Here is a 14,679-nt window from a genome sequence, read left to right as displayed (position 1 = left end):
CTGTCCCCCATGTGTTCCACAATGCAGTACAACCAAACGGGATGGTCATCTAGAGCCGAATGTTTAAATAATACCTGTCCAATAACTGCCCTTGCTTCTTTGTGCTGTTGGGAAAGGAAAAAAAGAAAGCAACATGATCCAAACACTCTGCACACCAGTGGGTGCCTATCTTCCCAGGGCATTTTCAGTGGAATTTCTACTGAGCCCTCCTCCCCTCCCCCCAGCACATCAGCAAGGAAAGACGCAGCAGGACAGGTCTGGACATCTGCACTGGAGTGAAAAGAGAAACCAAACACAAGTCGGGCCACAAGTGGACTCTGGCACATTTTTAGATGAGGTTAAAAATGTCACGGTGTGCACAGGAAGCAGGCAAAGGAGTTCTGAGGGAGGTAATGCCCGTAGGCAGAACAAACCGTCCGGTCTACTCTTGGGCAGGAGCTTGGGAGGGACACGGGAGCTAGGGGGCCTCGAGGAAGGTGTTGGTTCGGAAGATGGAGGAGACGATCTTGCCAGTCGCGTTGATGGTGCCTTCACTGTCTGAGCTGGACTCGGAGTCGCTGCTGCCGGAATAGGCACCCAAGCCTGGGAGGATGCCAATACAGACCGCGGCGGAGGGGCAGTGGATGGAAGGAGTGCTCAGGGACGTGCTTCCAAGAGACATGCAGGACGGGGCTTCTGCAAAACAGGAGGAAGCACTGTGACTTCACCATTTTGCCCAAAATTCACAGGGTACTTTCCACGTGCGGGGCACAGCGCCTCGGGCTCTACCCTGAAGCCCCAAACCGCTCTGTGCAGTCATCATTACTGTCCCCTGCATCGGACAGCTGTGTTCCTCTTTTACAACTGAGAAAACTGAAGCCACACTCAGAGAACATTTTAAAGCCATGCAGAATGTGACCACGTAGCTAAGGCTCTTTTTGCTCCGGGAAACCCAGAGTCACTGCAGCACCCCAGTGATGGAAAGCCTCAATCCAGGGGAATACGGCACTTAGAAGTAAAAAGAGAAGTTAAGGACTCTACTCCACCACTCCTGTTGCCTCTAAATGTTTCTGGACTCAATGAATCACTACCACAACCTGCTATGTAGGTATCCCCATCTTACTGATGAAGGAGGTCAAATGACCAGGCCAAGGTTAAAGGCCACTTAGAGTAGAAAACGTTAAACTAAATCTGAATCAAAAAATAATGTACTAGAATGATACCAGAGCTCACTGTAGACTAAGTGCTGGACTTTAAACCTCAGTGTCTCAGGCTGACAAGCATATACCTTCCTGGCTTTTGCCTTTACAAGCCCCTAACTGACACTTTATGTAAATGTGAAAAGGATACATGGTTCTAAGTATATGAAGTCAGGAGGAAGTCAAAACTACCACTGAGAAGCAAGAAGAGACCTCCAGCGGCCAGTACACAGGGTTGAGAAGCTCAGTGGATTTGCTGGTCTTACAGGAAGTTCTAATAGGGGAAAAAGAAGCTGCTGAAGAAAGGCAGTGTTGAAACACAGAGCTGTAAGAACGTGACTGAGAGCCGACACTGATCGTAAAGACGGTGATTACAAGACTACATGAAAGCAGAGGCAGATTTTTGCAACAAATATCACAAAAGTCAATTTCTTCGTGAGATCAGGTTCTTCCGACACCAACCAACTAACCAACAATCGAATAGAAAACTGGGCACAAGGTACAAATAGTTCACAGAAAAAGCAAAACAGACATTTAAACTTGGGAGAGGAAACAATCTATAAGGAGGGAAGGTATAGGGAATAGGCATCTTTATATGCTGCTGAGAGGATGTGGGGCAGTTTGGCAATGTCCTTCAATCTTAAATGATGTTCATATGAGAACATTCCCTGCGGCACTGTTGACAGTAGCAACTGAAAGGTTCATTAATAAGGGACCAGTGTAATGGGCTATTATTCAGCCATGAAGAAGAGTAAAGCCTCTACGTACTGGTACCAAACCACTATGCTTTGTGAAAGAGGCAAGGGTATGTGTAAGCTATAATCTGTAGGGAGGGGAACATGCCCATGGACGTGCATGATGATGTCTAAAACAATACATATAAAACTGGTAACAGTGGTTGTCCTGGGGAGATCAGCAGAGCGGTTGGGGAACAGGGAGACTTAACTTTTTTTATTCCAAACTTTTTAAATTTTATTTTTATTTAAAAAAAAAATTTTTTTTTAACGTTTATTTCTTTTTGAGACAGGGAGAGAGACAGAGCATGAACAGGGGAGGAGCATAAAGAGAGGGAGACACAGAATCGGAAGCAGGCTCCAGGCTCTGAGCCATCAGCCCAGAGCCCGACGCGGGGCTCAAACTCATGGACCGCGAGATCGTGACCTGAGCTGAAGTCGGCCGCTTAACCGACTGAGCCACCCAGGCGCCCCACCAAACTTTTTAAATTTTAGAATGAATAAATAAACTTTATTTATTCTTTTGCCCCTTTTGAATTTTCTATGCATATATTGCCAATGCAGACAATTTTTTAGAAAAGCAAATGCAAAAGTTCAAAGAGCATCATAGTCTACTTAAATTGGGGAGGAATAGCCCCATGTATCTCTGTAACCTCATAGGCACCCCACTCTTACAGCCAGGAAGGCCACAGAAGAATGGACAGTCTAACAACAAAACGGGTTGCTTGTCTGTATGTTCTCATTGTAAGCCACTTGAGGGCAAGGGCTCCTTCTTCACCACTCCGTCCCCATAGCATGGGGTCTAGCACAGAGCAGGCCAGCATTTGCCATGTGTTAAAGATATTTTACACATTTCATTGCAAATAGCTAAATTGGGGGGGAGGGGTGAAAATTTGGGACCCAACATCAAATTGTACATTATTCATTACTTGAATATTCCCTGTATTATTATTTTCACATATACAGTGATACTTTCAGTATTCTGTTAGAAATATTTGGTTAAGGGATGCCTGGGTGGCTCAGCTGGGCTCAGGTCATGATCTCACGGTTCATGAGTTCGAGCTCCATCAGGCTCTCTGCTGTCAGTGCAGAGCCTGTTTTGGATCCTGTGTCTCCCTCTCTCTCTGCCCTTCCCCTGCCCACACACTCTCACTCACTCTCTCTCTCTCAAAATAAATATATATTTAAAAAAATGAAATATTTGCTTTTAAAAAAACCTGATTCATAAATCAGTTACTCAGAAAAGTAATTTATGTGAAGCTGTTCAATGAGATGTCATTTTATTAAGAATTTCAAGGGTGAATTGAATTTTAGGGTCTATCTTAGATAGAAAAGGAGGATCAAGTTCAGAGTACCTGTACAAGACTAGAGCTGGCCTAACGGAAGGACGGAAGCCAGCCACAAAATGAAACCAAGAAATCTGGACCACAATGGCATCAGCAGAGTTTAAGCCAAAAGACCAAATCTCCCGATTATCTAGGTTTCAAGAAAGAAAAGAGACTGCAACTCTGACAAATTTCATTCCAAAAATAGTTCAACTGTCCAAAGAGAACAAAATGGTGCCCTCTGATCTCACCCATTTGGTGAAGTTTCCTGCCAGCTTCTGCATTTGCAGGACCACGTTGTTATACCAAATTAACACCGAAAATTACTAATAGGGAATGTTCTTGGGATTCAAACAGATGCGTGAGTTGAGAGTCGATGGGGCCAACTTGGGCGTTCACTGGCTCTGCTCAGAGCCTAAGTCCAGAGCCCCCAATGGGGGAAACCTGAATCTCCATTAGGGTCACAGAGTTCTTTTCTGGGGGGAACAAAGGCACAAAGCTTTCTACTGCGAAGGAAAAGACTTTCAAGCAAGCTTTTAGGGGATATTCTTCCAATGGGGCCTTACTAGCAAAAGAGGGTATCTCTTGCCCAGCTGTAAGAATGCTGCTGTGAGAGTGGAAGGGAAGACAAAGAGATTAAAAGGTGGCTCTGAAACATGGTGTCTGCCTTAGATGGTTTTTTTTTAAACAAGTATTATTATTTTATTTTACTTTGAGAGAGACAGAGTGCAAGCGGGGGGGGGGGGGGAGCAGAGAGAGAGGGAAAATCGAAGCACTGCACTGATAGTGCGGAGCCCAACGCAGGGCTCGAACTCACAAACTGTGAGATCATAACCTGAGTCGAAATCAATAGTCAGATGCTCAACCAACTGAGCCGTTCAGGTGCCCCCTAAGATGGTTTCAAAAGGCCACACAAGTGGGGCACCTGGTGGCTCAGTCAGTTAAGCGTCCCACTTCAGCTCAGGTCATGATCTCATGGTTCATACATTCGAGCCCCGCATCAGGCTCTGTGCCGACAGCTTGGAGCCTGGAGCCTGCTTCAGATTCTGTGTCTCCCTCTCTCTCTGCCCCTCCCTCACTCACACACTCTGTCTTAAAAATAAATAAACATTAAAAAAAACAAAAACAAAACTGCCACACAAGTTTTCCTTTCCACTGACTAGTGCAAATACTTCCTACAAGGGAATAAGCACCAGACACAGACAGGGCTAGCTGAAGTACATTTAAGATTTCTATGAAGTTTTATGTACTTGTGTGTATGTGCATGTGTATACGCCCACAGTATACACTTAATCCTATTTACACATCCAGATTAGCAAGTTTCCTATATATTAAAAAGACATCTGTGAAATGGGAGTCCTATATTGCTGATGGGAATGTAAACTGGGATAACTTCTTTGCATGGCAATTTTACAATATTTATCAGAATTACAAATGTATATCTTCTCTGTCCCAATAATTCTATTTAACCTAACATATCATGGGTGTGAAAAATAACGCATGTACAAAGTTTTTAATAAAACATCATGACAGAGAAAGCATGGAAGCAATCTAAATGTCCATCATAAAAAATAGAAAAAACATACTATGTTGCAACCATATAACAGGATACTACATAGTCTTAAAAAGGAATGAAGCTCTTTATGTACAGTCATGCAATGATCCCAAGGTACTACAGGTGAATTAAACAGTGAACAGAGTATGTTAATTAAAATAATGACGATGACAGGAAGTACAAAACAACATATGAGGTATTCTTGCCAAAACACTTGAATTGATCAAGCTCTAGATCTAGTTACCATTTTCACAGGAAACACAGGAATAAAGGAACACCATGGAGATATAATCGACAAGATCTAGAGCATGGGAAACTCCACAGGACAAAGAGACCCAGTTTCTTCACAAAAACAAAGGAAGCAAAAAATAAACATAAAAAGGAAGAAGAACCTATAGGCCAAATGAGACTTAAAAGGCACACTAGTCTATTGTTAAGATGCTATCTGATGGCAATATTCCCAGACTGATCTACAGATTCAGGTGATCCCTATTAAAATTCCAACTGCCTTTGTTATTGACAAGCTGATCCCAAAATTCATATGGAAATGCAAGGGACCTCAAATAGCCAAATGATCTTGAAAGAGAACAAAGTTGGAGGACTCACACTTCCTAATTTCAGAACTTGCTACAAAGCTATAGTGATCAAGACTGTGTGGTAACGGCATAAGGATAGACATACAGATCAATGGAAGAGAAGAGAGAGCCCAGAAATAAACCCATACATGTTGGTCAACTGATTTTCAACGAAAGTGCCATGACAGTTCAGTCTGGAAAAAATAAGTCTCTTCAACAAAGGGTGCTGGGCCTACTGGATACACACAATGAAAATGAATCCCTACTTCAAACCATATACAAAAATTAACTCAAAATGGATCAAAGACCAAAATGGAAGAGCTAAAGCCATAAAACTTAGAAGAAAACACAGGTGTAAGTTTTCATGGCTGTGGATTAGGCAATGGTTTCTTAGATACGACACCTAAAGCACAAGCAACCAAAGAAAAAATAGATAAGTCAGATGTCATCAAAACTAAAAATGTTTGTGCTCCAAAGGACTCTATCAAGAAAATGAAAATATAACTCATAGTAAGGGAGACAATATCTGTAAATCATCTATCTGACAAGTGTCTAGTAACCAGAATATATAAAAAACTCTTTAAACTCGACAGTAAAAAGACAAGTAACCTAATTTAAAAATAGGCTCAGGATTTGAGTAAATATTTCTCCAAAGAAGATATACAAATGACCAATAAGCACATGATGCCAACACCACTAGTCATTAGAGAAATGAAGTATCACTTCCCACCCACAAAGATAAACAAAATAAAAAAGACAGTAACAAGTGTTGACGAGGATATAAAGAAACTGGAGCCTTCACATACTGCTGGTAGAATGTAAAAATGGTGCAGTTGTTTCGGAAGACAACTTAGCAGTTCCTCAAAAAGTTAACTATATAAACACAGAGTTACCATATGACCTAGAAATTCCATTCCCAGGTATACACCCAAGAGAAGTGAAAATAGCTGGTCACACAAAAACTTGTACACAAATGTTCTTAGCAGCATCATTCAGAGTAGCTCAAAAGTGTGAACAATCCAAATGCCCATCAACTGATGACTGGACAGAATGCAGCATGCCATACAACAGAATATTACTCAGCGTAAAAAGTCCCAATATGTGCTACCACATGGATGACCTTTGTAAACACGTGAAAAGACACTGGACACAGAAGGCCGCAGATGGAATGATTTCATTTATAGGAAATGTCCAGGAAAGGCAAGTCCACAGAGAGAAAAGTAGATGAGTGGTTGCCAGTGGCTAGAGAGAGCAAAGAACAGGGATAACTGTTAGTGGGCATGGGGACTCTTTTTGGGGTGATGAAACATTTTGGAATTAAACAGTGGTGATGAATACACATTTCTGTGAACATATTAAAACAAAATCACTGAATTGTGCTTCTTTCAAAGAATGAATTTTATGGCACTGAGTTGTATCTCAATATTTTTTTTAAAAGCCATATAGGCCAGATACAATGTATGACTGATCCTTGCTTGGATCCTGATTTTTAATGTTTATTTATTTTTGAGACAGAGAGAGAGACAGAGCATGAACGGGGGAGGGGCAGAGAGAGAGGGAGACACAGAATCGGAAGCAGGCTCCAGGCTCTGGGCCATCAGCCCAGAGCCCGACGCGGGGCTCGAACTCACGGACCGCGAGATCGTGACTTGAGCCGAAGTCGGACGCTCAACCGACTGAGCCACCCAGGTGCCCCTGGATCCTGATTTTTAAAAAACCAATTGTCAATGGAGCCCCTGGGTGGCTCAGTTGGTTGAGCATTTGACTTCGGCTCAGGTCATGATCTCGCAGTTCATGAGTTCAAGCCCCTGCTCTCTCTCTGGCTCAAAAATAAACATTAAAAAAAATAATTGAAAAACCAATTGTCAAGAAAAAAATTGTGAGAAAATTGGGGAAAATGAATACTAATATGCTATCTGATATTATTTAGAGATCACTGGAGGGTGGGTGATGGGCATTGAGGAGGGCACCTGTTGGGATGAGCACTGGGTGTTGTATGGAAACCAATTTGACAATAAATTTCATATTAAAAAAAAAAAGATCACTGTGATGTCAAAAACAAAACAAAACAAAGAACCCTTATTTTTTAGTGATATGTACAGAAGAATTATGGATAAAACAATATAATGTCTGACATTTGCCTCAAAACACTATAGTTAAGGAGGTATAAATAAGATTGGATATGTGTTAAAAAACTGATGAAGCTACATAATGGGGTTCCTTATTATCTCAATGTTTGAATATGTTTTAAGTTATCTCAATAAACATTTTAATATTTGTAATTGCTTATACAGACACAGAATAGCTCCGGATATACGCATAAGAAATGTATAATACTATTTCTCTCTGGGAAGCAGAATTGGATGGAAGAGGATATATACGTAGAAAGAAGACTCTTCACTCAATGTCCTTCTTAAAAGTAATTCTAGAGCAAAAAGTTATCAGCAACAGCGCACCATTACTGGTGCTCAGCAGATATACATTTTTAAATATCCATTATATTTTGAGGGAGAAATCAATGTAAGCCCTGTTTTATAGATGACCCACTGAGTTTAGCTCAGAATCTCAGTCCCCCAGGGAGTCAGGGGTAGAACTAAAAACGCTCTTGGATTTCTTATCCCCGATCCAGCCCTCAGGAACACTCACCTTCACTTACAACTCTGTGCCACTTAATACAGTGCCAGATTTGATTGCATAAAAGTAACCACCAAAGAAAGTATGCTTCTGGAGACTGTATTAAGCTTCCAGGCTCAATCTGATCCAACCATCAGCAAGAGCCAGGCATTCTACCTCTCACTGGTAGCCAGCCAGGTGAAATCAAGAAACTTGACATTTGGGGGACACAGAGAAAAACCCTTTGTGAGCAGACAGGGCTTTGGCTTTGTAAGCACTTCTGGGAAAGCACAATTGTCATTTATCAGTTCCACTGGTTTCTAACATATTGCTTGGCAGGGCAGTTGACATATACTCTTGGGTATAAATCCTGCCTGGTAGAAAACAGTTTGGTAAACTAAATTTAGATCGGCTTGTTCAGAGACCCATGCATTCCTTCACAGCTGTGCTGCGGTCCAGCCCTGTACTATGGTTCATGTGTATTACAAGTAAACAGTGAAATGAAAGCTGCCACCCTACCTTGACTCTTGTCATCTGGGTCAGTGTCCGACTTCAGTCTTTTCACGCTGTTCCCGCTCTCTGAGCTGTAACAAAAAACATGGTAATTTGAGCTATGTCCAATTGTGGGCATTAAAACTTTGGGACGCAGGAATTCCAATAACCAATATATGGGCCTTAGGTAGCCTCAAAGAACTGGGATGATCTGAAATGAAAAGTCTTCACTTCAGGTTCCTAATCTCCTTCCAGTTACATTACTGTTATAAGGACAACATAAACCCCTGGCCAATTCAAGGGGTGAAGCATTAGACCTTCAGGCATCACCTAAACTTCAGATTCTTTGTTGTCCTTATCATTCATCTTGGTTAGAACCACAGATGGATTTTGAGAATATCTGGACAATTTCATACGTGATGAAAATTTATTTAAGTTCTTAAAGATTAAAGGAAATCTCTTTAGTGACATGTTAGTGATTCTAAAAGTCACCCAAAAGACCTTCACTGAAAGACTGTCTAGAGAACGTACTTCCCTTGCTGTGTAGCTTAGCGCAATACCCCAAGCTCCACCATTACTGCTAATATTTAGGGCAGTCAAAAAAAAAAAAAAAAGAATGCACTTCAACAAGGAATGAAATGATCCCAGAAAGAACGCTTTAATCACAGAAGGAAGGGATAGTGAACAAAGGAACTGGCAAACACAATCTAATTTGTGGTGTTCAACACGACCATACTCAAGTCCTGGACAGTAGTAGCATGTAAGGAAGAGGTGATTAGAGTGCAAAGTTCTAAGGTCAATGTATAATTTTGTAGGAAAGGAAGACAGCTATTTAACTTTAGGTTGTGCTAAGTACTCCTAGTAAGTTGCAAGGTTAGCCACCAAAAGAATAGAAACACCGCATGAATCCAAACCAGTAGAAAGAAAACAAATAAACAAAAGTTTTTAAAATCATAATTTTTTAAAAATACAAGGAAAAATATCTTTTAAGTAAAAAGACAAGCAACATTAAGACAGCAGAAACTGTGTCAAAAATCCCAACAAATCCAAGCCTACCTGTAAAAACAGATGAACATACTCCATTTAAAATCAGATATTTATGAGACAATCCAAAAGATTTAACAAAAGTAAACAAAAACAAACAAGACCCAGAAAGATTGAAAGCAAAGAGTAGCAAGAGTCACTAAGGCCAAACCCAAAGAAGGCTGAGCTACCCAGCACAGTATTAGGAAAACAGACTTTAAGACCAAAAACATTACAAGAGGTAAAGTTTATAATGAAACAAAGTTTAATTCATTATGAACAAATAACAATTCTGCACCTGTATGCTTCTAATTAAAGAGGTTAAAATAGATATTCAACAGAACTCTGAAGAAAAATCAAGAAATCATCATTATAGTGGGAGATTTCAAAATACTGAAGTACTGACAGAGCAAGCAGACAAATATGTAAAGACACAGAAGATATAAACAATACAATTAACCTGCTTATTTGGTGGTACCTACATAGAACCCAGAAATTTGCAAAAAATAAATAAACAAACAGATTCTCCTCAAGCTCACTCAGAACATTTGTAAAAATTAACCTTAGGAGTAGGTCACAAAGCAAGTCTAAAGGAATTTCAAAAGAATTAGCACATATAAACCACGATGCAATTAAGAGAGATATCAACAACAAAAGATAAATATTGTATGTCATAGATTCTAAGATACCACTGATAAGGTGTTAAAATGTGGGGGTAGGGGGAGAGCTTCATCTTAGTCCTGTGAAATATAGTTGAGTTACCTGAATATGTTTGGAAACTTTATTTTTAAAAAAAAATTTTTTTTTTTAACGTTTATTTACTTTTGAGACAGAGAGAGAGAGGATGAACGGGGGAGGGTCAGAGAGAGAGAGGGAGACACAGAATCTGAAACAGGCTCCAGGCTCTGAGCTGTCCGCACAGAGCCCGACGCAGGGCTCGAACTCACGGACCGTGAGATCGTGACCTGAGCCGAAGTCGGATGCCCAACCGACTGAGCCACCCAGGCGCCCCGATGTTTGGAAACTTTAAAAAATGTTTCTAATTCAGAAGTCAAAGAAGAAATCATAATGGATATTTAAAAATAGTTGGAAATACAAAATCGTATACAGTGAAAGCTGAGGAAGAATTACACTTTCAGGTGCCTATAACTAAAAAGAAAAGCTGAAAATTAATTAGCTAGGTATCTGACACTCATTTATGACAGAAATTATAAAAGAATAAACTTGAAGTAAAGAATACCCCAGAGAAAGAAGGTAGGAGAAATTAAGAAACCAGCCAAAATAAGAATAAAAATAGAAGCCATCAATACATGGGATGAAAAAGGACACAATTAGAGATACCACAGCAATCAGAAAAACAAAAAAACACTGGGGCACTTGTGTGACTCAGTCCGTTGAGCATCTGACTCTTGATTTTGGCTCAGGTCATGATCTCACAGTTGTGAGATCGAGTCCCGCACTGGGCTCTGTGTCGAGCGTGGCACCGGCTTGGCCTTCTGCTTCTCCCTCTCCCCCTCTCCCCTACTTGTGTGCGGTCTCAAAATAAATAACCCCGAATTGGGCCCTGTGCTGACAGTGGAGCCTGCTTAGGATTCTCTCTCTGCCCCTCCCCTGCTCGTGTGCTCTCTTTCTCAAAATAAACAAACATTTTAAAATATAAATGAAAAAAAATAAATGAATACGGGCACCTCAGTGGCTCAACTGGTTAAGCATCAGACTTTGGCTTAGGACATGATCTCATGGTTGGAGAGTTTGAGCCCCTTATCGGGCTCTCTGCTCTCAGCATAGGAGACCGCTTTGGATCCTCTGTCCCTGCCCCTTCCCCCCACTTGTGAGCTCACATGCACATGCTCTCTCTCAAAAACATTTAAAAAATAAAAATAAATAAATAAAAATTTAAAGTTACTAAGAGTTATTAAAGAGTTATTGTTAAGGTTAATAAGAGCTGAGTGACCAGATATAAATACTCCAAAATTGGCTGCACTTTTACAAACCAGCAACAAAAAAATTATAAAACGCCTAAGAATAATCTAATAAAATATATGCACAACCGTTAGCTTTTGAAAGATAACTTTAAGACTTTATTGAAGAACATTAAAGGAAACAAATAAATGTATATATACCATGTGTAGAAAGACTCAAATCCATAAAGATCTGTTTCCTCCATAAATTTATCAAACCATTTAATAGATTCCAATAAACTTGAAGAACTTAATCGAAAATTTAAATCTAGGTGTGCCTAGATCTAGGTGTGGCTCAGTCGGTTAAACAGCTGACTCTTCGGCTCAGGTGATGACCTCATGGGTTCAAGAGTTTGAGCCCTGCATCAAGCACCATTATACGACAGTGAAAATGAATGAATTACTCTGAGCTGACAGCACGGAGCCTGGCTTGAGATTCTGTCTTCGTTTCACTCTGCACCTCCCCCGCTTGCTCACACACTCTCTCTTTCTCTCAAAATAAATAAAAATAAACTTAGACTAAAAAAATAAAATTTAAATCTAACTAAAATTTATATGGAAGAACAAAGTGGCCAACAATAGACAAAATACCTCTGAGAAAAGTATAAGGGGGCTAGCCTTACCAGATATCAAAATTATTTATAAAGCTACAATAAGTACACAGAGTGGTAGTGGTCCTATAGATCCGAGGAACAGAAAAAAGAAAAAGAAAAGAAAAAAAAAAAGAGAGAGAGAGAGAAAACTCCCAAACAAAGCCATATATGTTTGGAAACTTGTTATAAGACAGAGTAACACTGAAGATCAATGGGGAAAGGCAGTAGTGTTTGTTGCTAGAAAATTAGCTACTCACTTGAAGAATAAAATTGAAAAGGGATCCCTAGCTCATACCTTCAAAAAAAAAAACAAAAACAAACTGATTTCAGGGGCACCTGGGTGGCTCAGTCAGTTAAGCATCCAACTCTTGGTTTTGGTTCAGGTCCTGATCTCATGTTTGGGGAGTTTGAGCTCCTTGCTGGGCTCTGTGCTGCCGGTGTGGAACCTACTTGGGATTCATTTTCTCTCTCTCTCTGCCCCTCCTTTGCTTGCTTTCTCTCTCTCTCTCTCTGTGTAAAATAAATAAACTTAAAAAAAAAACTATCTTCAAAAGGTATAAACCAGTTAAAAGTCATGGTGTTGTAATGTGTAGCAGGGTGACTATAGTTGATAACACTGCACTGTGTACATTTACAAGTTGCTAAGAGTAGGTCTTAGAAGTTTTCATCACAAGTAAAATAAAATGTGTAAACATGTATGGTGATGGATATTAATTAGTCTTACTGTGATAATTTCACAATATATACATATATCAAATCATAATGCTGCATACCTGAAATTAATATAATATTATGTGTCTGACTGCCTTAGAATTTAAAAACCAACCACCTTAAAATTAATTAATGAAAGTAAAAAGAAAAGCTGTAAACTGGGGGTTGTGGGGGTAGGGAAATGTCAGGACTATATTTAAAAACAAACAAAACACACCTGCAAATCATTAAGATAAATACAAATAACCCAGTAGAAAAATGGCAAAATATTTGAACGGACCTACCACAGAAGAGGACACCTGAATGGCAAATCAACATATGAAATACGTCAACTATATTGAACTGGAAATGCAAATTAAGACAGCAAGGAACCACTATTTCACAAAATCACTACATCACTGATCTGTGCTGTCTGGTAGGGCAGCAGTTAGCCACTTGTGGCTATTTAACACTTGAAATGTGACTAGTGTGACTAAGGAACTGGACTGAAAATTTTAGGTTTTTTTTTTTTTTTAATGTTTATTTTTGAGAGAGACAGAACATGAGCAAGGAAGGGGCAGAGAGAGGGGGAGACACAGAATCCGAAGCAGGCTCCAGGCTCTGAGCTGTCAGCACAGAGCCCGATGCGGGGCTCGAACCCATGAACTGTGAGATCATGACCTGAACTGAAGTCAGACCCTCAATCAACTGAGCCACCCAGGCACCCTGAAAATTTTAGTTTCAATTAATTCAGATTTTGATAGTCACAGGTGGCCAAGTGGCTACCACACTGACCGGCACAGCTCGGGAGAAACATATGCACATACATAATAGAGCACGTCCTGGACCTATCAGCACCATTTATTATAGTTCAAGCATGCATCCACAAGAGAATGGACACATTTTAGTATCTCATAAAGCACTATGACAGTGAAAATGAATAAATTACAGCTATATATACATGAACACACACAAAACTGTTTCAATCACAGAAACAATTGGAGTGAAAAACCAAATTTACAGAAGATCACATACAGAATGAAATTGTTTTTATAAAGTTCAAATACAAGCAAGCTATTACACTGTTTATGAATACGTATATAGGTAGCCAAAACAAAAACAAACACAAACAACCCCCTCCCCCACACACGCACAAACTACTAAAAGTAAAGAAAGGCAAAAACATGATAAACCAGACTTGGGAACGTGGTGTGAGAGCAGCAAGGCAGAAAAGCAATGGAGAGGGAGCACAGAGGTGGACTCAATTTTGTTGATTATGTTCTAGGCACACACCAGGCACCAGACTTTCACAAGCATCAGAATCACCTGCGGAACTTTGAAAATCAGACTCCCAGACCTCACTTCAAACTTAATGAACCAGAATTAATGAAAGGCCTGGAAGCCACATTAACAAACTCCCAGGTGGTTCTAATAAACCCAGGGCTGGGTAGATTAGGAACTCCTGCCCCAGGAGACTAATTTATCATCTTGCCACAAAAAAACAATAATAATCGATGATCTAATAAAAGGTGATCTAAGGACTAAGGAAAAGAGATGGTTGTAACATCCATTCTGCTAGCAGCAAGACGCTGCTGAGAGGTATCTAACTGCCCACCTAGAGAGCCCTTTCTTGGTGAAGTCCAGTAAAACTGACCCAGGGCCAAATCCTGAAAGACACTGGGCAAGGCACGAAAGCTTATGTGAAAACTGGAAAGGAATAATTCATGGCTCAGGTAATTGGCCCTTTTCAGGTTACTGCTACTCCTCCCCTCCACCGCTAAACCATGACGACATTTTTAGACGTAAGCCATGTCCTAGGAACATCTGCAGCGGATAGATGGTGCACCAAACCACAAGAGTGCATCAATGCGCTCCCTTAAAAACATGTGGCTGGTTGCCTTACTGATTTTCCTAACAGACTGCATTTGAACTTAACATTA

The 14,679-nt window shown here is 40.3% G+C and overlaps 1 protein-coding gene across 4 annotated transcripts in view; it reads right to left on the bottom strand.

Moving 5' to 3' along the window:
* Positions 1-251: 251 nt before the first annotated feature.
* Positions 252-14,679, bottom strand: part of PSME3IP1 (proteasome activator subunit 3 interacting protein 1) — a 31,313-nt gene continuing 16,885 nt past the window's right edge. For all 4 annotated transcript variants that reach the window (XM_015074519.3, XM_015074515.3, XM_053210177.1 and 1 more), the window contains 2 exons: positions 8,500-8,564; positions 252-675 (listed from right to left, as the gene is read on the bottom strand). In XM_015074519.3, the coding sequence (XP_014930005.1) occupies positions 458-675; positions 8,500-8,564 (283 nt within the window). In that variant the 3' untranslated portion in view covers positions 252-457. The remainder of the gene's footprint in view (positions 676-8,499; positions 8,565-14,679) is intronic.

The sequence above is a fragment of the Acinonyx jubatus genome, chromosome E2, assembly GCF_027475565.1.
Source record: "Acinonyx jubatus isolate Ajub_Pintada_27869175 chromosome E2, VMU_Ajub_asm_v1.0, whole genome shotgun sequence".
NCBI classification, from domain to species: domain Eukaryota; kingdom Metazoa; phylum Chordata; class Mammalia; order Carnivora; family Felidae; genus Acinonyx; species Acinonyx jubatus.
The sequence above is the reverse complement of the archived record's forward strand: the minus strand, read 5'-3'. Positions and strand labels throughout refer to the sequence as shown.